Source organism: Orbicella faveolata, unplaced genomic scaffold (assembly GCF_042242905.1).
Source record: "Orbicella faveolata isolate gen_17 unplaced genomic scaffold, um_ofav_v1 contig_34, whole genome shotgun sequence".
NCBI classification, from domain to species: Eukaryota; Metazoa; Cnidaria; class Anthozoa; order Scleractinia; family Merulinidae; genus Orbicella; species Orbicella faveolata.
Window position 1 is genome coordinate 19,927,272 of NW_028301563.1, and position 25,181 is coordinate 19,952,452.

Here is a 25,181-nt window from a genome sequence, read left to right on the forward strand (position 1 = left end):
TCACGAGAAGAATCAGTCCCAGTCGTCAAGATTCTCGTCACGCAATCTCTGGGCTTCCATCACGCGATCACTGTGCTGGCCGCATAGAGCTGACTGCGTCGTGAAACCAAAGCAAGAAAACTCTCGGCCGTTTTAAGTCCAGCGAGCTTAATAACTTGGACTCAGGTTATAATGAAGGCATCTAATAACAAAGTGAATCCTGACTTAGCGAAAGAGCGAGCGAAAGCTTCATTTGACACAACAGAACTGACTTACCTGCTTCATGGAGGACGACAGAAGACGGAGAGGAAGAGATTCTTAGGTAAACTAACCTTATTTACGGAAAGGATGTGACCTTTAATATCACATACACTGTGAACAGTCTCTTTTAAATTCTTGAATTTCTCAATACATGAAAAGAGACTGGTGAACCGGGTAATCAGCCTTTGACCTCGATATGATTAGTAAATATTTGGTATTGAAGCAAGGGAGCTTTTAAAAAATCTTGAGATCGTTTCTTAAGTTAAATTATATAACGTTATTTTGATAAGAATTACGTGGGCTTACTTGGAAATTACAAATTGTCAGGTGGCACAGATGTTTTGAGGGTTTATAGCACAGGACAATTTGAGTGATGACTTCAACACAATTCAAATTGTTTTTAAATCTGATTACATGCTATTCAGTTTGTAGCAGTCAAATCCAGGAGCACCCATACATAGCTGACTCTTTTAATAGTGGGTAATTTTTTGGCCAAAATGAAGGGCATCCAATTGAGTATTTGACCATCAACAAAACATGACTCAGCAGTTGAAGCTAAAGGATTATGTAATTAATGATCTTCTTTGGCAACCTTCGATCCCAGGCTCTCTCTCCTTTGCCTCCTTTGTCTCTCCAGTAGACATTGCATTATGATTGTCTTCATTTGCTTTCAGGTTGTCCTTTTTCCTTTAAAAATAATGTGGAGGGTGATTTGATTCTTTGCAAACCACCAACCAGTTACACTGCTGACACAGTGGAGAATTTGATTGAAACTTAAATACCTGGTGGTTTGCTTGGCAAGGAGGCGGGGGGGGGGGGGGGGGGGGAGGTGGTTGGGCAATCTTGGATTTGACTGGTACATGGCATGACATTAAGATCAATATTGTCCATTCAAGCCTGCAATATCATAAGCAATACCATAAGCAGGAAGATTCAAAAGTTAACAATCATTTAAATCTATACTGAGGGGATGTTGGCTTGGGTTCCCTATAGCATAATGGATTGAGAAAATACACACATGAAGAGACAATGTATTTCAGAGTCCACACATTATTTAACAATTAGACCCGTAGCCCACAAAGGCTACCGGTCAATAGCCCATGAGTCAAAGCCGAATGGGCTATTGACCCGTGGCCCTTGAGGGCGAAGAGTCTAGTGATTTTGGTATCACCCAACTAGTCAGACAGTAAAGGCAATAATAAAGTTAGCAAATGCAGCAAGTTGAAGAAATATTTATTTGGGAATAAAATGAAAGAAAGGGTCACGCTCGATTGTGCCAAGTTCGCTACTCGAGGACTATTGCTGATAGTCCTCTAATGGCGTAGCTGATTAAAATGCAGGATTTGCATTAGTACACTTGTTGGGTGATATTTTAAAATACCTTGTTAGCATCTCTGTCATGCCTTGCACATTTAGAATAGATGTATCTTTTTTAATTTTATATCTTGGAGTTTATCACAGAAATTGGTAGCTTTGCTTCCTTGAAACAGATAATATTACCAGAAATCACTGACTGTTCTGCATGGGATTAACATCGTACTCTTCTCTAATGCAGTCTTCCCTTGTTAATTTATTTGAAGAGTCTTTGTTAGTGAAGGATCCTGTGTTTAGCAAGGAAGATGAATATGTCCTGGACCGCAAGCATAATTATGAGAGAAATTTGCAGAAAGGATTACAGATTGTCAAACTGGCCAAGAAATATCAAATCACTGACCAACAGGAGTTGGGCATGTTAGAAAAGTAATGATAAATTACTACAATAAAATAACTTTTCAGCAAATTATATAAAATCTATTAAAATTGAATTGAATTGTTGACTTAGGTGGGTGTGTATTCCAAGAAAATCACAACAAGTGGAATATCCTATGGCATACCACAACAAAGCATTTGACAACTGATATTTAAATACATTCCATAGATAATACAGCCAATTAGAATATAGGAAAGCTGTTGTTTACATATGACTCGCAGTATTTCCCACAATCTTCCCATTGTGTGCTGAATTGATTGACTGTGTTCTCAGTGAGTGGCCGCCGTATTTTCTATGGCTTGGTATAAATACTAGTTATGCAACACTTGCCAGTGGTTTTCAATGTACCATGGGACATCCCTCACTTGTGTGCTCCAAAAAACATATACTTTCCGTCAACGCTAATAAAAACCTTAGTTACTCATCAGAGTTTCAGCCTCTAAAGTGCAGGTTGTCCCTTCTGAAATTTATCTCCAGAGAAGCCTAAAGTGTGACATTGTTGCTGCCATTTTGAACAATACTCAGCAGCTAGGCCGTGTTTTTGTGATGTCATTCAGTCCAAAAAAATTTTTCTAAATGACTTCTGCCAAGCCTTGTAGCTACAGCTCTGGGTTTAGTGGCTGCTCCAAACTCCGAAAATGCTAGCACTGAAGATAATTAAGGAAGTGGATAATCACTTGGAAAAACTACATTTTGCTGACCTCATGAAGGATGCAAAGTCAGTTGTAGGTTTATCTCCTTCCCGCCAAAATCTAGTTGGACAGAATGACCTCACATAAACACGGCCTGACTGCTAAGTATAGTTTCAAAATGGCACTCTCTGAAGTCGAAATTTGGGCTTCTTTCGAGACAAATTTCTTCAGGATAGCAGAAACTAGATGCTGACACTTTAATGAGTGGAAAAGCTGAATGTTTACTTGCTATAGGTGAAGACAAAAAAGTAAGCTTTTTGGAGTGACCTCCTTTAAAGACCCCTGTGTATACAAGTGACTCATTGGAAGTGACATTGGGAAGGTTGGGTGTAGTACCACAAATTAACTAAGTAAATAAATAAATAAATTATTGTTATTGGCTTTATATAATTTTATTTGCTATGGCATGGTATAATTTATGTTATTAAAAACTGGGTCACTGTATAATGCAATTTGAGAGGTTTCATTGCTCTACAAATATGGTAAGCATACGCATGAATTTTGGGGGCGTTTTTAATGTTTATTTCAGTCTAGTTTTCTATAATTTTGGGGCGTTTTGAATAAAACAATTATCACTCGCGCTTGTTGGATATGAGATGATTATAGCCAACGAGGTACGTAGCGCCAAGTTGGCTATCTACCATCTCATATCCAATGCACGCTCATGGAATATCGGTAATTGTTAATTACAATGCCTTTACTTCTTGCTCAATATCCCACATCCCTTACCTGATATCCCTTGCCCATCACCCTTCTAAACCTTATCCCATACAACTTATTCTTGCCATTCACCCTTGGTCTGCTCTAAGACCCTTACAGTTACCCCTCACCCCATACCCTGTATCTCTCACCCCATATCTCATATTACTTACCCCTCACCCCTCACCTCTCACCCTTTACCTAGTATCCCTCACCCCATATCCTGTACCCCTCACTACTTGTCCTGTATCCCCTACCCCATACCCTGTATCCATCACCCTTTACCCTGTATCCCTCACCCCTTACCCACTATCCCTAATCCCTTACCCCATACCCCTCACCTGATACCCTGTATCCCTCACCCATAACCTGTACCCCTCACCCCTTACCCTGTATTATTTACCCCTCACCCCCTACCCTGTATCCCTTACCCCATACCCTATATCCCTTACCCCATATCCTGTATCCCTCAACCTCACCCCATACCGTGTATCCTTCACCCCTTACCCTGTATTACTTAACCCTCACCCCTTACCCCATATCCTGTATCCCTCACCCCTTACCCTATATTCTTCACCCGTTACCCTGTATTCCTCACACCTCACCCTGTACCCCTTACCCCATACCCTGTATCCCTTACCCCATACCCTATATACCTCACCCCTTACCCTATATCCTTCACCCCTTACCCTGTACCACTTCCAGCTCACCCCTTACCCTTTACCCCTCACCCTTTACCCTGTATCCCTTACCCCTTAGCCTGTATCCCTCACCCCTTACATTGTATCCCTCAACCTCACCTCCTACCCTGTATCCCTCATCCCTTACCATGTATTATTCACCCCTCACCCCTTGCCCTGTATCCCTTACCCCATACTCTGTATTCCTCAACCTCACCTCCTACCCTGTATCCCTCACCCCCTTCCCTGTATTACTTACTGCTCATCCCTTACCCTGTATCCTTCGCCCCTTACCCTGTATCCCTTATCCCTCGCCCCTTACTTTATTTTCCCTTAACACTCACGGCTTAACCTGTATGGTTCTGCTCTCTGTTGTCCCTGTTGACTGTCACTCTTTGCACCTACCTCTCCACCCCACCTCTGATCTGTCACCCCTTTCCCTTCCATCAGCAACAGTTACACTTACTGACAACCTTTGTTGATACCTATCTCCTCTGATCTCATTTATATGCACCCTTGTCTCCCTGTCTCCATTATTATCATGTCACTATCATATTAGTGAGAACTTCAAATGAGCATGGATTGATGATTTGTTCTTTCTTTAGGTCTGCAGGGGGTATTTTTCCATTTCACCTTAGCAGAGTTATGTTTATTCCCACTTTAAAGGTACTGACAATGTATTTGGTAAAACTAGTTGTAAGCATAAATTGAGAAAGGCAATGTTACATATTTATTGATGATTAGAATTACTACATACTGTAGAAACTAGTGGCAGACAAACAATACTTATGACATTTGGAAGAATCTTGATCGTTTGTTTTTATCCATAATTATATATTATAATTTTATTTATTCTCTAATGACAACCAGACTTACATGATTGTCTGTTTAGGGTCAGGGAACAGAGGAACAGAAAGCCAAGTGGCTGCCTTTAGCAGAATCTTATCAGATTATTGGAACTTATGCACAGACTGAACTAGGACATGGTAAGTTCTTTACACAGGTCTAGATACAGATAAGTATCAACAGTCTCCATATATACTAAGTACTGTTCTCCAGTTCTGGCTTTGTGATAACACGCCCTCTCATGGGACTTATCATTGATTGACCCAGGTATAGCTCTTGACAAAGGATTAACTTCTTTTTATTATAAGCCCCATACTGTAGAAAATTTGTTTTTTTTCCTTTATTATGCAGGGTTCATTAAGGACCAGGCAAGCTGACCAGCTGTGAGGACAATTTTGCCCAGCTGGTTTGACCATCTAATGAAAAGTTTTTCTTACAGAGAAGTTCAGTTCTTTGGCCTCCTGCTCCTGTTATTAGAACATGCTTTGAGCTTGAGAGACCTCTATTGATCATTTGGGTCATCCTTTTAAGCACCTATTTAAAATAGTATGTAGTCTATAGCAGAGTATTTCACCAAATGGCATTTATCAATTCGGTCAATAATAATTTATTATGTTTCAAGGGACTTTTGTGCGAGGCTTGGAGACTACAGCAACATACGACAAGACAACGCAAGAGTTTGTTATTCATTCACCGTCACTGTCAGCATGTAAATGGTGGCCAGGAAACAGTACGTATGTTTATTTTTAAGATGTGAAAAAAAAAATCATTGGTACAGGGATATACGTTTTTTGTTTTGATTCTTGTAAGACATCACAAAATGTAACATTTTGCAACTACTTACATGAAGTAATTTCAAAGTTTCATATCATCCACTATGGATGGGAAGCTTTATGCTTTGTTCTTTATGTTATCACTTGATGAAACAACTCTGTAGCTGTAAAAATCAAAGAAACTGTTGGAAAAAGAATTTAAAATGCTTCAAAGATAAGGTATGTGGAATAGCATCGATTTGCCTTTCATCGGGTGAGACTTGCAAATACTGGCATGGGATGCTGAGACTGCCCAGTATGGACTGGAAATCATCTTTAACCCACTCCGTTTTAAATAAGAAAAAGCAATATTATAACAACTGAAATGACAAAATGCTGTTCTTCTCGAAATTAAGTCACAAAGTCACTCAGGACTTTTTTTCCACACACCCCTTCAAATATAATTCCAGTTTTGCTTCAAAACTATGACCATGTAAGAAAGATATGTCATGGCCTGACTAGTCCCAGGTCCTGTAGTTTCTGACTCAACTACAGATAGAAATGAAATTTCGCATTTTCAGATAGCTAAGGTGCAGTGAAGAAAAAAGCTATTATTTACTTTCTTCAATTTCCATATCATAACCTCAAGTAGATTCCATCAAGGAAGTAAAAAAGATATCTGTCTTTTATCTTAATAAAAGAACGTATACTATTAGCTAAAAGAATAAGAATATTATCCGGGTTTCTACAAAACACTGACCCCCTACTGACCCCCTGCTGACCCCTCTACTGACCCCCTATAAAATCAACGGGAAAATGAAAATTGAAAAAAGCCCAGAACTATCAGTGGGACCGATTCAAGTTCGTCAGTAAATTTAGCCAACCTGAAACTTCCAAGATGGCGGACGCATTACAGATTTCCGACTCCCTTCTCATTTGACTGAAGGATTTGTCACGGAAAATTGAGCGCACAATAAGTTGGAATATCATCAAGTATGGTATTTGTAGCCATTAGAAAATTAAGTAATGAAAATAGCGAGGAAATTCTGGCAAATTAACATGCACGTGACTAAACTTGAGCGACACGCACACGATATACATGTACATCAACCGGAAGTTTATTTTGGCAACCTTGTAGTCCCAGGTCCCTCACCTTCCGCATGCACAAACTACATTGCACATGGCTTTAGTCATGGACAGTAAGTGGCATTACAGTTTTTCATCGATTTGCTTCTTATTTTGCACTTTGTATATCCGAATTATGCCATGAATACATTGTGAAGTTTATTTTTGTTACTTTTCCTTGCCAACGATCTGGATGTGGTAGAGCTTGTAGAAAGGTATGTTGGTTTTTGATAAGATTATCCAAGAATAATATTTTACCCTGAGAATCCGTGGTCTTTTTGATGACTACATGCACCAAGGAGAAAGTAATCCACCGGGCTTGTCCAAACAGTTTTTGTTACAGTTACTACAGTTCTTAAAATGCAAAAACAAGGCGAGAGGCCTGGAACTACCTTATGAAATTCGTCTTCCGGTTGAGGTTTACGCGCGTGTTCGTGCCACTCGCATGAGCAGTCCATCACAAGCCTTTCGCAAGCCTGCTCATTTGTCAGCTTTTTTCTTTGCTTCATTTTCCAATGCGGATGAAAACAATATTTGATGATATTCAAGCTTATTCTTGCTCGATCTTCCGTCAACAAAACCTCCACTAAACAGTCAAAGGAGAACAAGAGAGTCGGAAATCTGCAACGTGTCCACCATCTTGGAAGTTTCAGGTAAGCTAAATTTATTGATGAACTTGAATTGGTCTCATTGATAGTTCTGGGCTTTTTTAATTTTCATTTTCCCATTGATTTTATAGGGGGTCAGTAGGGGGGTCAGTAGGGGGTCAGTTGACTGGGGGTCAGTGTTTTGTCGAAACCCATATTATCCTGCAACTAAACCAATGGTGAGTTATAGAAAAAGGTAGAAATTTAGAGAGAGAATAAGATCTGCTGTGGGAACACATCAAATGTTTCCTCGCCTCTCACTTGCCTTTCAAAATATAACTGCAGGTAAAGGTGGAGTGACTTTTTTCCATGTCTTCCAGAAAATACTGGGATGAAAAGAAATGAATTTCACTCAGTCAATTAGTACAATTTTCCAAGTTTAAAATACACGCTGTTATTCTCTATCAACAATGTACGGTCATGTACCGGTACATTGTATAGTGTTTTTCAAAATTATCAAAAAATATATATATTTTATTGAATGGCATTCAATATTAATTATTATAATTGTGAATTGTACCAAGTGAATGAGTGATATACATAGATGTATGTCTACATAATGCTACTAGAAAGATAAAAAATGAATTTGAAATTTCTTATTTATTTAATAATAAGTTACATTAACTTTTTACATTGTGAGATATCTTCCCAGCCACACCATGTTTAAAGCAAACTGGTATATATCTCTAACCTTTGGCCTACATTGTTATTATTTCCAGTGGGCAAGTCTTCAAATTTTGCTGTTGTGCCTGCAAGGCTAATAGTAGATAAAAAGGATCATGGAATACAGATGTTCATAGTTCAGCTGCGGGATCGACAGACACATCAGCCTCTGCCTGGTATGTTGCAGTGCAGTCCTCCTTAATGGCCCTTAGCCTGTCCACTGCTTTTTAGAGGAGATGTCAATAACAAGAGCAGACTAAACATAAATAAGAACAATCAAGATAATAGTCTGTTTCAACTTGATTTGTTGAACAAGCAATCTCAATAGAGCAATTTCAATGTTATATTAAAATTCAGCCTAAAACAATAGACCTCAGCACAAGGCTCTGGAGAATAAACCCACAAAGTCTATACTATAGTTATCCCTGGAGCCTTATGCTGAGGTCTATTGTTTTAGGCTGAATTTTAATATCTCCAAATTGGTCTATTTCTTTTTCAGGTCAGTATACATTTTCACCTGAATACTTGACCTAGCTTGTCTGGTCTTTTATATAGGTAGAAATAAACTAAATAATGTTACTAACTAAGTGCGAGAGATGTTACCGTGACTACTATCAGAATTATTGGCCTGTGGTCCTTGACAGCACAGATGGAGCACAACAAGGTCCATACTAAAAGACTGATCATGAGGGCTGATAGTCTCCCAACATGGTCTTGAGCACTCTTAGTCAATATGTGATTTACATGTATTACACACATGAAAAGTTTCCACAATTCCCTTGATTGTTGAGTGGCAAGGCTCTGGACACTTCAAGTTGGCATTTTGACTGAGACAACTCAGTGTGTACTCGTATCTCACATTTCAATAAAACAGAAGGAAAAGAAAGTAATGGAAAGAAAAGAAATGTGTTAGTTAATTTTTTTTAGCAAAGAATGCCATGAAACTACTAGAAAACCTTCCAGAGTGCTTGTCCAGGATCATTTAATTTGCAACAGTCCTAGGCATGAAGTGACAAAAATTGGAGTCCTGCAAATTGGCAGATCAAGTGTTTGTAGGCCTTCTGAACTTACCGGTAGTGTTGAGTAGTCATGTGTAACAAATTTGACAATATTTTTGTATCTGGGTCTTTTGCTTACAGAAACATTAGTGACATGTGTGTTCAGTAACATAATATTCCATGTGTTACCAAATGGAGGAAAAACAAGTAACTCACTGCTGTTTGTCATGCCTTTTTCAATTTCCCAGGTGTAACGGTAGGAGATATTGGAGCCAAATTTTCTCCAACTCTGAATGGAGCTGACAATGGATATCTAATGTTTGACCATGTACGAATTCCACTCGACCAAATGCTGATGGGGCTAGCAAAGGTAAAAAACAAGCCTGTCATCGCAAAATTGATTGGTAAATTCCATAATAATATTGAACTTGTGCAACTTCAGTCTAGTCTGGTATTCATTATATGGCAAACATTTCTAGTCCACGCTGAAAAGGAGAATTTCAATTAGCTTCCTGAGTGGTTTGAATTTTGTAATAATAATCATCACTATGATGTGTAGAGGGTGTACTCAGTAATTAGTTCAGCATATTGCTTCTTCACTGTTATCATTGTATGTTATGTTAAACTACTAATGTCTGGGATAAACGTCATTAGGGATAAGAGCGTTTTTCAATTGAGTGTTAAAATCAGGCAACTACTTTGGTTTTGGTCAAACCCAAAGGCTTGACTATGGTTTGAGACTGGCCGAGCTGTCTAACTGGTAGAGCAGTTTTCAATTAAGTGTCTTAAATCAAAACCAAACCAATAACTTACCAATTAGACTACTCAGTCAATCTCAAAACCAAAGTAATTGCCTGATTACTTTCCACACAAAATCGCTGTAAGTTATGGGTTTGGTTTTGGGTTTACGACACTCAATTGAAAACTGCTCTATTCTCAGAAAATTAACATAAAATCAAACAAGGTATGTAACTGTAATTAGCAAACATGAGGTCCCAGTATTATTAGCCAACCAGAAGCAGCGAGCTGTGCCTATTTTCCTGAGAACCTGCAATATCAAGTCACCCGGATCTGATTTATGGCCAAATAATTTGGCTTGGTAGATACTAGCTGTAGCTTATTTGGTACTCTTTAATTGCATTTCAGACATTTCAGGTTCATTTTGGTCTTGTCATGGGTATTTTAGCTTGACTGTAGATCTCGCCTAAATATAAACCATTGTTCGACCAAACTTGCCTATTACGCTGACAATGCATAACCCAAAGATAATGACTGTATCTACAATCATGGACAAAAGTCTTTGGACAAATTTTCACTTTTGACGCTTTTGCGTACACGCCAGGCGCGAATACAACTTCACTTGCCTAACCTCGCCCCCAACCCCTCCCCCCATACAATGTTGAAAACTACTACGTGCAATTTCAACTGATTTTCAACATTGTGTTGGGTGGGGAGGGAGGACAGCAACCCATTTATAAAGGATATTGCAGCGTTTTCTTCATACTTCAGTTCTAAAACACAGATAATCCGTTACATTACATAAGTGTAAAAAAGTGTCCCAAGGACTTTTGTCCACGATTGTAGATATCAAAAAGGTACAATACCTCTGTTGTGTACAATAGCTTTCCCCTGATGGCACCTTCACCAAACCAGCAAACACCAAACTTTTGTATGGCACCATGAGTTTTGTGCGAGCAGCCATTGTTCATGATTGCTACGGCGGACTTTCCCAAGCAATAACCATTGCTATTCGTTACAGTGCAGTACGGAGGCAGAGTCAACTCAAACCTAGGTATGTTAAGGTGGCAGTTAGTCACAAGGCCTTGTTTACAAATCAATCCTACAGTAATCGCCAGTCTGTGTCTGGACCAGTTCACTGCATGCTTCACTGAACTGGCTGGGAAAAATTGCTGGTATTGGAGAGGTTTTCTTGGAATATTTGGCATATCGTCCTTTTCTTATTTTCACTGTGGCCAGTTCATCTGTATATATTTAATAACAACTACATGTATGGCAATTTTGGATTTCGTCAAACTCTGTAACAAAAAAAAACCCGTTTTTTTCGCTAGTCAAAGAGGTTTGTAGCAACACAAAAGCTATTAGCTAAATCAAAATTTTTACTTACAATGTATCTCTGACCATTAGTCAAGCCCTGTAATTTTCAAAAGATGTAGAATATTTTCTCTTTGCAAATGGCTGTTAACAAGAGGAACATTAATTGAGAGCTTGACACGGTCATTTGCAAGCTCACTACGGCTGCAGGGCAAAGCTTTCTCATTTATGACGTTACTGTGATCGAGTACCTCTATAAAATGACTAGGAATGAAATAATTCTGACTATAAAATACACATGAAGGTGTCAATAATCACCACTAATTTGTAATGTTTTTTTTATTTCATCGCAGTGAGCCGGAAGCACAGATTATCGCCTATAAAACCCAACAGTACAAACTGTTACCAGGTTTAGCCATGGCTTATGCTACCAAGTTTACTTTTGACCATGTCTGGAGATCATTTCAAGAAATGCAGAAGCAAGTTGCTGCGGGAGAATTTTCTATGTTACCAGAGGTAAGCCTGTGGAAGAGTTCTGAAATGAGCTGTGAGGGGAATTTTTTTGCATTTAACGAATTCCTTACAAACATGTTTCTTGTCATAAGCTCATTGCGTCCGTCGTGATTGTGGCATCTAAGTGTGTACCTGAAAAATCAATGCTGATATACTGCAAAGTAACTGAGCTATGTATGGTGCTCTGATTGGTTTGGATGGCCCATGTCCTAGATGCAATCTGTGAAGCGTTACATGCCCTCGTTATAAGGTGATTCTCTGAATTGCATTGCCCGTTCCTACTGCGCACGATTTTTGTGTCATTAGCGTACGCACACGAGCGCGTGTGCATAGACAACATCAACAGATTTGCGCTGGAGGGCAAGAGCGCAGGGTAGAGAGGAATGTAAAGAGAGTATCTATAGCTGGTAGTGAGGGAGGGGTGGTGGTAGAGAAAGAGGGAGGAAGCGTAGGAAATAAGGTAGGGGTGATGTTGAAGATGATACAAAGGGATAAAGGAGGTGTGGAAGGGAGGGAATCTTGTAGTCAGGTCATTGAGAGTTTAGATGAGCGAAGTGTATTATTATAGGTGTTGAAATGTGTATAGCTGGTTCCTAGTCGCGTTTTCGAGATGGAAAATTTACGTTTTGGCTTTTCAGAAGAACGTATGGTTAAATTTAAAATTACAAAAACGTATTGCAAGACTTAGCACGTGACCACAAAGACTATCATTTAAAACTTTAGCCCACGCGTACCGCTGACAATGTATAACCAGTTGGCATGCTTATGTGGTTGTTCCCGGCACGTTGATCAGTTGCAGACATCACCTCAACAAAAAGCGCAAGCTCAAATCATGTACAATGAACTGATGAAGGCCCAAAAAATGAGCCAAAGCGACTTTTCAATCTCCTCCCCCTCCCCCCAAAAATAAATACATGTCAATGACAGCCAATCAATATACACATTTCAAAAATGTCAACTCCTGACTATAGACAATAGTTATTTCATATTTGCCTGTATATAGTGTCCCTCTCTTCAATTTATTTCCTTTCTTTGTAATGCAAGGATGTTCAGGTTTCTCAACTTCCCCAAAAGTAACTGAGAAAGGTTGGACCGATAAGGTTTCAAGTACCACCCCCAGTGCAAGTATTCAAATACTCATGTTACACATGTTGTCTGTAGGTGCATGCTATCACCAGTGGTCTTAAAGCGTTCTGTACATCAACATCCATGCACCATGCTGAGACATGTCGACTGGCTTGTGGTGGACATGGTTTCTTACTGTACAGCGCTCTTCCTGGGTTATACACAGTGCTAAATGCTGCTTGCACTTACGAGGGAGATAATGACGTTCTTTATTTACAAGTAGCTAGGTAAGCCGAGTGACTTTGAACAATTCTTATCTAGCCAATGCTCAATTATAGTCTTTAATGATAACATTAAACAATGCAGTTGGTAGAAGAAGGTCTGTTTCGACAAATTGCCATGGATAAAGATCAGAAACACTTAATCTGTGACTTAAGTAAAGGTCTCTTTTAACTCAGAGACCAGCTATCCGTACCCAATTTCAGACCAAAATGTTCAAAACTCAAACCCGTTTTCAGACCAAAGAGACATCACATACCTACAAGGTTCTACAGGTGAATAGCTTGTACATGGGAATATCACCACCCCCAGGGGTATTGTCACCTGTTCCTACTTGGTGGGTTCCCATGAATTAACCCATTTGGTGTCTTGTTATATGAAGTATATTTTTCCTGCCGTCTCTTTCGAGAACATTGTAAGTTGTGATGGACGCAGACTTTCTAAAAGTCCTTTCTAATAATTCTTCCCTGGCTTGTTGGTTTCCCTCTCGCTCCGCTCGAAGGAGATGAATAAGCGAAGGATTAAGCAAAGGTCGACTTGTGGCAAGTCTACGATGAATGATGGAAAGGAGGCAAGCTATCATGCACCGCTTGTTATCATTTTGTCATGACAGGACTAGAGGACTGGGGATGAGTCAGTGACCAATGTGATGCCTTGTTTTGTCAACAGGTATCTTATGAAATGTGCTTCACAAGTTCAACAGGGCAACACACCTCCCTTGTCACTTTCATTCTTGTCACGGAAACCAGAACTGTGTCCAGTAACAAGAGGTGAAGGATTCTTGGATCCTCAAGTGCAAAGGAAAATTTACCAGGATCGAAGTTCACGGTGAGTGAAGCGTGCATTGATAAATATATCTTATTAGATGTTTTGGTGTGTAGTATCGGTGTATATTTTTACGAGTTGTGCCGTATTTGGACAAGCCCATAGGGCGAGTCAAAATACAAACAATGAGTAAAAATATACAGCGATACTACACACCGAAACATCTAATAAGTGATTTATTATCCAAAGATTTCTTGTCCCAAAATTCTGACTTGCCAAGTTCTTTAACCTTTCACACGGCCAGGAGAAATGAGACGAGTACAAATATCGTGTGATATTTGTTCTCGTTTCGCGCGTTGTTTGTACTCTACGAAGCAGAGTTGGATAATAAAGAAGAGTATTTGAACTACAAAAAAAAACGACTATTAAAAAGTTCTACGATTTCGTCTCCTAAGGACTAAAAAAAGGTCCAAACCTTTGTTTACCAAGACCTTTGGACTAAAAAGGTTCACGGATTTGACTTCTGAGGGCTTTGGACCAAAAAAATCCAAGATGTAATATATCAAACACGAAAAACCGTGTTTGATTTCTCTGCGGAGTATATCGAGGTGTTTGAAAATGTGTTCAATCAGTGTCTTGAGTGAAATAAAATTGTAAAAATCTATGCTAATTAAGATCAGATATCCAAACACCGTCTAGCCTGCGAGCAGGCTCGCGTTGGAGCATAAGCCTGCGCGGCGTAGCCGCTTGCGCGAAATCGAGCGGTAAAGCCGCGAGACGAGAAAGTGGCACCTCTTCACCAGACTCCTTCCCGCCGGTTCGCCTTGCTCTTCGCCGCTCGCGCACGTGATTCAGAGGTGAGCCTGCTTGCAGGCTAAACACCGTCGCGGTCATGATTTCCTTTGTTTTTACTCGATGAATTATTAATGAGTTTGAGAATTCTTCTTCCAACGTTTGGAAGAAAACGTTTCAAGACCTTGAAATAATTGTTAACTGCTTATAATGCTCTGCGATCTAAGAAATCAAAGAAACAAAGCAAAACGTAAAATACTTTTGATTGTAAATATAATCATGTATTCGCCACTCTTTCATACGTAAACCATGTAACAACCATATTATTGCATAAATCATAGGTAATAGAGCAGAATGGGTATGAAACCCAACAAAGTTCTTTGTTGTATGTTTTTATTCCCTCTTTTGGCCTTGACCGTGCACAAAACACAGTAGTTGTTTACTCCGTACTGAGGAAGTAACCAATAGAAACGTTTAGGTTACCTAATTCATGCATAGTGTATGAGCGCAAAACAAAAGTTTGTGTACGGTCGTGGGCCTTTCAACGCCTTTGATGTTTGGCAGGCTTCATAACCAGTACCCTCTATTAACTACGTATAAATGAATTTACAGTAAGTAAAATTGTTTATTGGACCAAGATTTCTCCTGACAATACGGTAAGAGAACAGGTGAAAAAGAAACTGAGACTTTCTCCCTTTATTCATGTTTGAAATCACTATTTATATATCTTCTTACCAATTTTCAGCGAGGTTATGGCTGTGGCAGAGAGATTGCAGAGCAGAATATTTTCTGGCATGGATTCTGCTGATGCGTGGAATGAAGTGTCCATAGACTTAGTGCGCTGTGCCAAGGTAAATCTTGAAAAATCGTTAAACTTTGATGAGCAAAGCAAATCCTCGGTTCAATGCACGTTTTACAGCTGTAAAAGGCTGATTTTCACTAGCGACGGAGTCGTGGGCGGAGTCGTAATCAGAACCGTTGAGCGATACGATTTAGTGAGAATCAAACCAACGGAGTCGGAAGGAGAATATCGATTCTACTTATGACTGACTCCGTCGCTTACGATCCAGTGGAAACTAGATTGACGGAGTCGGAAGCAGAAGCGGAAGAGTAAACCAATCACCATGCTCGATTTCGGGTGTTGTGAGTGGTTGGTTCTTCTGCTTCTGCTGCTGACTTCGACGATCTAGTTTTCACTAAATCGTAAGCTACGGAGTCGTAAGTGGAATCTGAAGAAATGGAAACGTTCTGATTCTTCCGACTCCGATTCCGTCGAGCTTATGAATCCGCTTATGATTCCGATTTTCAATTTCCACTAGGTCATAAGCGCTCTTACGACTCCAACTCTGTCCCTTGTGAACACCAGCCTTAAGAGCCATGGTAACAGGGTGCAACCAATTTCCGGGCTTGCCCTACTAGCCCGAAGAATGAAGATCATTCTCACTAGCCCCTAAAATTTCTCTCTCACGATTTACTGTAATTTGATTTTCCTGTAACATTTTCCAAAGAAACTTCACTTGCCCTTCTGGTAAGCAAAGGACAGAATTCACCAGCCTGACTGGAAAATCCGCTCGCCCGGGGCTATCAGACACAACTTTTTTGCATAGTGTGGTGTCAAACTATTTACAGAAACACGACTGAAAAAAGATTTTCCAAATCTGGCGTTGTCATCACTAGAAGTCTACAGGTAGCTCTGTTCAGCTTGGAATAAAAGCGCTGTGTAGTAATTCCAATTCACTTGGATTTTATTTATTAAGCAAATCTCACATCCTGTTCAGTAGGCTTGACTAAAGGAATTTACAAACGCTTCTCAGTTATGAGGGCGTCGAAGTGGCTGGGTAGAATGTTCCACTTTTCTCCGTTTCTCAGCTGATAAAGGTTTCAGCAAGCAGCTTAATTCTCATTATTCTATTCTTCAGGGCTACAGTAACTGTGTAATGGTGTTGTATCTATTGGAATCAATGGAGAAGCTGTCTGGTGTAAGCTCAAGTTTACGCAGGGTACTCAAATCTCTGGCAGATTTATTTGTCCTGTATTGCATCGCTGAGAATTCAGGCAGTTTTCTTGAGGTAAGGGGAACTCCCCATTAATAATATTCATGGAGGTGTGATATTGATTGTGAGTGATTTTTAATAGTGAGTGATTTTCATTTGTTGAAAAGTAATTGGTTTTGCATCAACTACGCTGCACGATTGGCTTAAACAACTTGCGCCTCTGGTCATCCAATCAGAAGTAAAACCAAAGCCAATCGTAACTCGCTTGCACACGTTTTCTCGCGCTTTGCGTCAGCTACATGAAATTACTTCCGAGTTTTGATTGGTTCACTGTATTGTCTGTGTCCTTTGTGATTGGCTAGAGTGATTACTTTGGTTTCACAACACTCCATTGAAAATCGCTCTAAAATGACGAGATTTGTGATTTTGTCGGGAATTAGTTTACTTTCTAGTTTAAGTTACTTCATGGCCGTTTTAAAGTTAGTTTTTTATATAAAATAACACGACTGCTAGTCTTGGGAAGTCATGATTACTTCTGAAATCAACTTTTGATTTAATTCAGTAATGTTACACTGACTGTAATTCATTAAGTCAACTACCAATCACTGGATGTATACCACACCACGTGTGTGCATTTGGATACCCAATGAAATACAGTATTCCATTTTCCAGTGAGAGTGGTATATACCACTTTGTTAAAATATGCATGGACAATTACAATTTGCTTAAGACAATGAATATTTATTACCAGTAATATCACAAATGTGGCGCTTCAGTCCGCAAATAATTGAGTACAACGAACGGGAAGGATAGCGTCCACAGAAGAGTTGCTTTCTTCTTGCTCAAATTTCGACAGCCAGCAGTTGAGACTGCATGTAGACATGTCTGTAATGGTCGTGTCCAACGTTTCAACTCCTTCAAAGTCTTTCGTGGTAAAAAGGCTGTCGGGTTCAAAGGTACAGCACTTCACCAGTCGATTCTGTTTCCATTCCTCAAACAACTGAAGCATATCACCTCTTCAAGGTGATATGCTTCTGGTTTTATAAGCTGTTGATTCCGGCACTACATTATCTATACTTTTTTTTCTCCTCCTCGATGTTATCGGTTGCCGAAATCTCTCGAACGACCTTGTTGCGGCATACATCCTGACTGAACGACAACTTGAAAATGCTGAACGGCACAGAGTGATGAAATTACGTCATAAAATAATGCGTAAAAACATCATTCATATTGAAATTATTTTAGGGAAGAACGTCGCCAAACAGACAAATCAATTTGGAAGTCTTCGCTTAACCTTTGCTTAGAACTGGGTAGATTAATGACGCATGACAAAGACATCACTCATATCGAAATAACTGTAAAAAGAATGCTAGCATTACGGACAATTCAAATTTGTTAACAATGAGAAGTTATTTCCACAACTCGAGCTCGTGTTTCATTGGGGTATCCAAACACTTCGAAACAATAAAAACACTCGGCCTACTGCCTCGTGCTTTCAATTGCTTCTCTGTGTTTGGATACCCAAATGAAACGCTCACTATCGTTGTCAAAATAGTACTTCGAGTTCTTATTTGTGTTGTGTGCTAGTGTCAGTCTCTATTCACCTTTTCCCAGTGCTCTTAAGCGTCAGCCTGCTTCTCCACCCAGCCGCAAAATATATCAAATAAATTTACAATATCTAGAGAGGAAGCCACATCAGCCTTAGCTGGTTTTCATGCGCGTTCATTATCCTGATCGAAGTGGAATCTGGAGATGTTTGTTTTGTGGAGGGAGGAAAACCGGAGAACCCGGAGAAAAACACTCGGAGCAAGACGAGAACCAACAACAAACGCAACCCACATATGGCACCGGGCCGGAATCGAACCCAGGCCACATTGGTGGGAGGCGAGCGCTCTCACCACTACGTCGTCCCTGCTCCCCAGAGCAAGCGGATGTTTGACACTACATGTCCGGTCGATTTGTAGAGTATTCACATCCTCTCTCTCTTTTTTTATTTCTAGGCTGGAGTCCTGAAAAGTGACCAGATTCAAAGCATAAGAGAACAAGTGTACGACTTGATGGAAAAACTAAGGTTTGTTGAAATATATCAAAGAGTTATGAAAGGACGTCACTTGATAGCAAATGTACATATTGCTTTTGTCTGCAGAACCCTAAACTTTGTATGGTCGTATCCACTAGTTAGAGCTCACCACCAAAACATTTTTTTTTTCAATGACGTTCGCCGTTGTTCTCGTTGTCAATGTAGTCATTTAACGACTCTAACATGTACAGCTGGTATCTGGTTTGAAATTAAGTCGAAAGTTTATGCGACCTTCCATCGTAAGCGGTTGAAGGAGCTACCATTTGTGTATCATGAAGAGTTTATCCTAAACTTTTCAAGTTCGTCGTTTGTAATCCGTATTAATCTTCTCCATCCTTAGCGATCCTTGTGTAAAGTATCTTTTAAGCGTTTTTCTTTCTAATACACTTTTTTTTTCTTTCTTAGTACACTTACACTAGGGTTCTCTGAATTTAAAGGCAATGTATTGTACGTGGCCAAAATAACTCAGTCAAAATACCGTGATTGAACTCCTTTAAGTGAAACTATCTTAACTTATCACAATGTACTGCCCCCTACAGATTAGGTTAGACGGCTCAACTCTACCTTCAACGAGCGGTTCCTTTTCCTCGTGATCTTTCTTCGTCTCTGTTATCGTCTTCCCATGTTTATGCAACTTATATTGAAGTTTGTTGTTGTTATTTGAACTTACAGGCCTGAAGCAGTGTGTCTGGTAGACGCCTTTGATCATTCAGATTACGTACTCAACTCACCGCTTGGACGCTACGATGGCAACGTATATGAAGACCTTTTTAGATGGGCTCAGAGATCAGCTTTGAATAAGGAAGAGGTAAAGTCAACCGTGTCTTAACTGTGAGCTGTAAATAGAGGGCCTGCTTTTCATGGAATGAGGGCCATTGGATGAACAATGTTGTCTCAAGTTAGCTTTTATTAGGATCATTTGCTGAGTCGAAAACAAAATCGCAAAATATATACGCAAATACGTGGGCGTGAAACATAAGACCAAATGAAAGGTTAAACTGATTGTTTTGTAGTGTAGCTTTTTGCAATACAGTATTCAGTTTGCTATGATGACGCAAAGCCTTGCTTATTTTGTTGGATTGGTTCAAAACCCCTTCCATAAGCGTTGGAGAATCGAAAAAAAAAATTCCGAGTCCAGAATAGGATTGGAACCTAAGAGTCAGATCTTCTCACCACTGAGCTACAGAGAACTCGTAATGAGCTTGACTATTTTACTCGGTTGTATTGTGACATGCGTCACGCTATTCTGCTAAGATTAGGGATGTCAATGCGTGAAATGTGTGATAGAAAAGAAATGACGGAAAATGTGCAGCTCGGTGAAATAATAACGTCACGATAATTCCTTGACCCCTTTCTTTCGCTTTTTCGGGTACGCTGTCACCATTACGGCCCTACCTTCTTTAGAAAACTGGGTTGTCATGTGACAATGTGGTGACAACAATGTTGCTTCTGTTGCTTGCATGGTTTCTTCCTCTTGTTTGATGTTAATAATGAGACAAACGTGTTTTCATTTCAGGTTCAGCCAGGTTACTACAAGTACCTGCGGCCGTTAATGAACAGTAACAAATCTAAATTGTAGCTGAAAGCAAAACAGCTCATTTACTGTGTAGTAACAGTCAAACGGGTGGGGAGAATCCGCTGATCTATTCGACCTTGCGCCTGCACTCACCTGGCACAGCGGCTTTCTATAACGAACGTTTCGAACCTCTGCGGAGGAGAGAAGCCTGTGGAGGAGGCTGTTCAAGTATATTTAAGAAAAATAAAATATCGATTACTCTTGAAAGTTTAAACGATAAAACTATTGTACTACCCAACATTATAGCTTGGTATACATAACTTTTAACGATAAAAAGCACTTGCAAGTGGCGTGAATTACGAGGCTTTAATAGATTGGGAGCAGCCTCTTGTCCATAGGGAAGGACGCAAAACAAGTGAATGTGCAAGCGTGACGGCGAGCGTGACATACGAGAGGTGAGAGACGAGGCCGGAGCCGCAAACCACGTGTAGCGCGGGCGTCGGAAGACGAGCGAAAAGAGACTTCGTAGACCGACCAATAGAATTACTCTGTCAACTAAGTGCCGGGCTTCAGAAAGGCTGTATGAAACCATTGCAGTCCCTCTTTTCGCTCGTCTTCCGAGGCCCGCGCTACTTGCGATTCTTGGCGTCACATTTCAAGTTCGCACCTTCACGATCGCTCACTTGTGGTGCGTTCTTCTCTGCGTTTTTCCCACGGATATTCGAGCAAGAGAGAGACTGCTCGCCATCACGGGCTTTCGCGAGAGTACTTGCCAGGCAACATGACGTAACACCAAACCATGGCCAGACGTCCGCTTGGTCTGTTAGGAAAACCCTCTCTGGTGATGCATGTGGTTGATTTAAAATATTTGCATGGTTTGACACACGTTTGTAGGTGTATCAGATCTTTGTAGAAATGAAAAATTCTTAGGAGAAGAGTTGTGCTCCAATCACAAGTAGCAGCAGTATTTAGATCAAAATGGTAGGCCTTTTTGGCCTAGTCTTTGATCGTCTAAATTCCAAGAGTCGTTTCTATTCACATGCCATTTACATGTTGTTTTTTATGCCATGACGTAGCAGACATTCCACACACGACTTGTACCCCACACGCCTTTCCTCGTGGGACTCAGTCCATCGAACAACGAATCTTAGGTTCAAATCGCGTCCTTTCCTTCCCTTAGTTGGGTTTTATTCGGAGCAGGAATTTAGACGACTGCCACGCGTTACAGACTATTCTCTGTAATATTTCTTTTCTGCTAGAAAAGCTTTTTATATTCGGAGAGCCATACTTTGTAATCATTGTTGCTAAGGATTCTGGTATGCTCAGAAACTACATATAACATTACTTATACATCAGAGCCAAGTTTCTGTTTATAATTAGAATAAATCTGCTAGCTTTCTATTATGAATGCCGTTCTCTGATTGACTGCGCTACCCCCTATCTATTCTGTGATAGATAGTGAGTAGCGTAACAGTGTGCCCTTGTTCACAAAATGACGGCCGCTCGAAGTGTCTGTGAATAGGATTTAGATAAAGTTTTGAGCGACTAGTAGATTTGTACTAAAACAATTGCCGGGATTATTCACTCTCGATTCTATCACGTGTTAGTATAAATCTACTAACGTTCTATCACGAATGCCGTTTTCTGATTGGCTACGCTACTCACTATCTATTCTGTGATAGATAGTAGCGTAGCAGTGTGCGCTTGTTAACAAAATGACGGCCGCTTCTTGGCGTTTTCGAGATGTCTGAAGAGTATTTAGATAAAGTTTTGAACGACTAGTAGATTTATACTAAAGAAATTAGATTATTCGCTCTCGATTTCTATGCGTATAGTTGACACGCGATAGAAATCGTGAGCTCATAATCTAATATCTTAATTCATGTATATCGTTTTAATAATTCAAAAAAGTTACTGTCACGATTTTTCAATTATTCAAGTGTAATTTGATTTTTATTTTTCATTCAACCCAAGGTAGAGATGCATAAATGCTTAACTTTTTAGAAAATAAAGGTTGTCTATCTATCTAGTAACTCGATTATGTGTGTAATCATAAAAAATTACAATTTCCTCGATTGCGATTGGTTTAAAAGACTCCTATCTTCCACTAATTCACGATACAAGTTGTTATTGGACAGTTTGTTATCGGACAATTCAATAAGCCAATCACATTTGAAGTTGTAGTTTAAATCAACCAATCACATTCAAAGCTGTAGCTACGTGCGTGCGCGCGCGCACTTGCTTTTGTGTTTCTGGCGCCTAATTGCCGGTAGGAGACGCGGTGGCCTCAGAATGTTTACATCTCCTTTGTAGGTATTTTAATGCAAATTTTCCCTTTCTTTCATAACTTGGCTATTCTTCTTTTCTCGGAAATTGTAATTTTTATGATTAATTGGTAATAAGACTTCGTGTCGTTCTATTCGGTCTGTAATCATACTCGTGATAAACAAATCGGACTCCCGCTGCGCGGTTGTACAATTTTGTTATCACTCTTATGATAACCGCCCGAATTGGACTCCACTCAGTCCTATTACCATTACGTATATTGTTTGTGAGAATTTAATTACTTTTACATTCTTCACCGGAAAAGTGTTAAAATTTAGGTGGCTCAGTCAGCGTGTTATGTTTTATTTTTTTAATTTAGAGGGTTCGACCGAACCCCCGGAACCCCCCTAGATCCGCCCCAGGAGTGCAGAACAATCGAACGGATTGGTTATGCAGGGTTTATTAATATGTAATGAAGGGTGCCGAAAATACGAGAATACATTCATTTCACAGAAACTTATTTTGAAAAGTCATGATTCACAGCTACTAATGTACGAAATCACGATTCGCGAGAAAGAAAAAAATTTCACGAATCATGACCTTTCACCCCTGGGGCCCGTTTCTCGAAAGCTCCGGAAACTTTTTGGGCCCGAAAAGCCATTTTTATTTAATCGGTATTTTAAGACAGAGAGGTGTATACGCGTGAAACTTCTTGTATGAGGGGAACCTCTGTTCGTATTAAGAATACGTGAATAAAACAGTTCTGTGGTAATAAGGTTTGAGATTTTGCTATGGCTTTTCGGGACCTTCCAGAAACGGGTCCCCGGGCTTGCACGACCCTTGCACCATCTTGAAAATGACCGAGGGGACCTGGGCCTGTTTCTCGAAGGTGCCGAAAAGTTTTCGCACCGGAAAAGCCGTAGCAAAATACCTTGTGATTGCAGCGCTGTTTTCTACACATATTCTTACTATGAACAGAGGTTATGCAACAATCGTGCGGGCATTCTCGTCCCCAGAGGCCGCGCGCCTTTTGGTCAGCACCAAGAATCACGACCTCTGGCCGGTTCCAACACCGGAGAGTGATGCGTATGCTCAGAGTCAAGTCTGACAAATCTGATTGGTTCCGGTCTCATTCTATTGTGTTTGCAAAGCCAATAGGAGCCGGAATCTCAGCACAGGTCACGCAAGCGTAATATAAGAGTTTGTATGGAGAACTTTGGTTAAAAATATAAGAGTCTGTATGGAGATTAGGAGTTGACATTAAATTCGTGCAATGTATGGGTAATTTACCGAATAAAGACTCTTGAACGTCCAATGGTGTCATTTTTCCTCATCATGAGAGTTCAAACGAGATTTGAGCGAATTTTAAAAAATTTGTCCAACGTTGTTTTAATAAGAGACAAGGTAGGAATCTTCGGCCAGTTTGACGACTAAACACTCTTCGGAAACAAGTCAAATTTGCACAAAAAATAGCATTTACTCACAATATTTCTCGCTGAACTCACAAGGTAAGGCCTGTAGTTTCCCTCTCTACAATCCAATGAAGCACACATTCAGTTTTCACCGTATTAGCGTTGGACAAATTTTTCAAAATTCGCTCAAATCTCGTTTAAACTCTCCAAGATGAGAAAAAATGACACCATGGAACGTTCAAGAGTCTTTATTCGGTAAATTGCCCAAACATTGAACGAATTTAATGTCAAATCCTAATCTCCATACAAACTCTTATATTTTAGCCAGAGTTCTGTACGGGTCCGCAAATGATCCCAGGACCGCAAATGATCCCCAAATTGAACCGCAAATGATCCCGGACCGGAAATGATCCCCACATTGGACCGCCAATGATCCCGATCAAAAAATAAGTAATGGCATGGATTTATATCAGAGGAAGGTGAGAACATGAGCAAAAATTATGAACTAAAAACATGTTTTATCATTTTACAAAAAAATATTCCACAGTTGCTGTTTTGTTCTTCGAAGGGTACAGATCGTTTTCACTGTCACGCAATAAAAAAAAAATTGTAAATCGAAAACCAACCAATGGAAAAAGCTAAGAAATTGTGATGTACGCTATAGAAGATAACTAAATAAAACACTTCTCCAAGTTTTAGGCCTGTGCGTTTCCCCAAACTTCAGATATTCGTCGTAAATGTTTCCCAGAAATTTACGGCAGAGCCCAGTAAGAAAACGCCGTGATGGTGTACATCCGTGGTACACCAATATGGCGGCCGGAATATAGTGTAAACATCTGGAACTTACTTTGCTTTCTAGGCGACTGATTATCAGTACTAAACGAACAGTTATTTACATAAGCACTTTTTTTAATGCTCTAACTTCTAAAAAGGCTCAAAATCGTGAGATAAGTATATATTTTTCAACAAACTCGATCCCGGTAGCCTTGTGTCACGCAACGTCCATAACCCTGAAATTCAAAATGCTCTGGTTTCCAAACGAAGCACGCTAATTGTAAACAGATATAAATATACCGCCTCTTATGCCTGATGAGGATAAAAACACGTCACGTGAAGACGATCTATCGATAGAAGTCTTAGAAAAACACATACTTGTAAACATTCTCGAAATCCCGGTGGCGATAGTATCAAACATCTATCAAACAGCTAACTTGTCAAAACGAAGCTCAAGCCTTGGCCTTGCTTGGTCATGCAGCTGAACTTCATAACTATAGCTTGGAATTTTGGCTTCTTAGAATATTCAAGTAGTCATTTCCGAAGAATTAAAGCCAAAATACGACCAAGGAAAAATTACGA

General features: G+C 39.9%; 1 protein-coding gene across 1 annotated transcript; it reads left to right on the top strand.

Annotated features, from left to right (window-relative positions):
• The first annotated feature begins 39 nt into the window (after positions 1-39).
• Positions 40-22,173, top strand: LOC110045522 (peroxisomal acyl-coenzyme A oxidase 1-like). The gene is made up of 16 exons (XM_089298904.1): positions 40-301; positions 1,821-1,980; positions 4,667-4,727; positions 4,954-5,047; positions 5,530-5,637; positions 8,151-8,270; positions 9,341-9,462; positions 10,715-10,884; positions 11,498-11,660; positions 12,819-13,009; positions 13,671-13,829; positions 15,304-15,409; positions 16,478-16,627; positions 18,553-18,623; positions 19,305-19,440; positions 20,149-22,173. Exons 1-16 carry the CDS (start codon positions 172-174, stop codon positions 20,209-20,211), a joined length of 2,004 nt encoding a protein of 667 aa, XP_089155030.1. The 5' UTR covers positions 40-171; the 3' UTR covers positions 20,212-22,173.
• Positions 22,174-25,181: the final 3,008 nt, after the last annotated feature.

Excerpts from the sequence above, each read along its gene's own strand:
- LOC110045522 (XM_089298904.1), top strand. The coding sequence starts at position 172 with ATGAAGGCATCTAATAACAAAGTGAATCCTGACTTAGCGAAAGAGCGA. Across the intron at positions 302-1,820 it reads GGAGAGGAAGAGATTCTTAG|AGTCTTTGTTAGTGAAGGAT; the intron begins GTAAACTAACCT and ends ATTTATTTGAAG. Across the intron at positions 5,638-8,150 it reads TAAATGGTGGCCAGGAAACA|TGGGCAAGTCTTCAAATTTT; the intron begins GTACGTATGTTT and ends TATTATTTCCAG.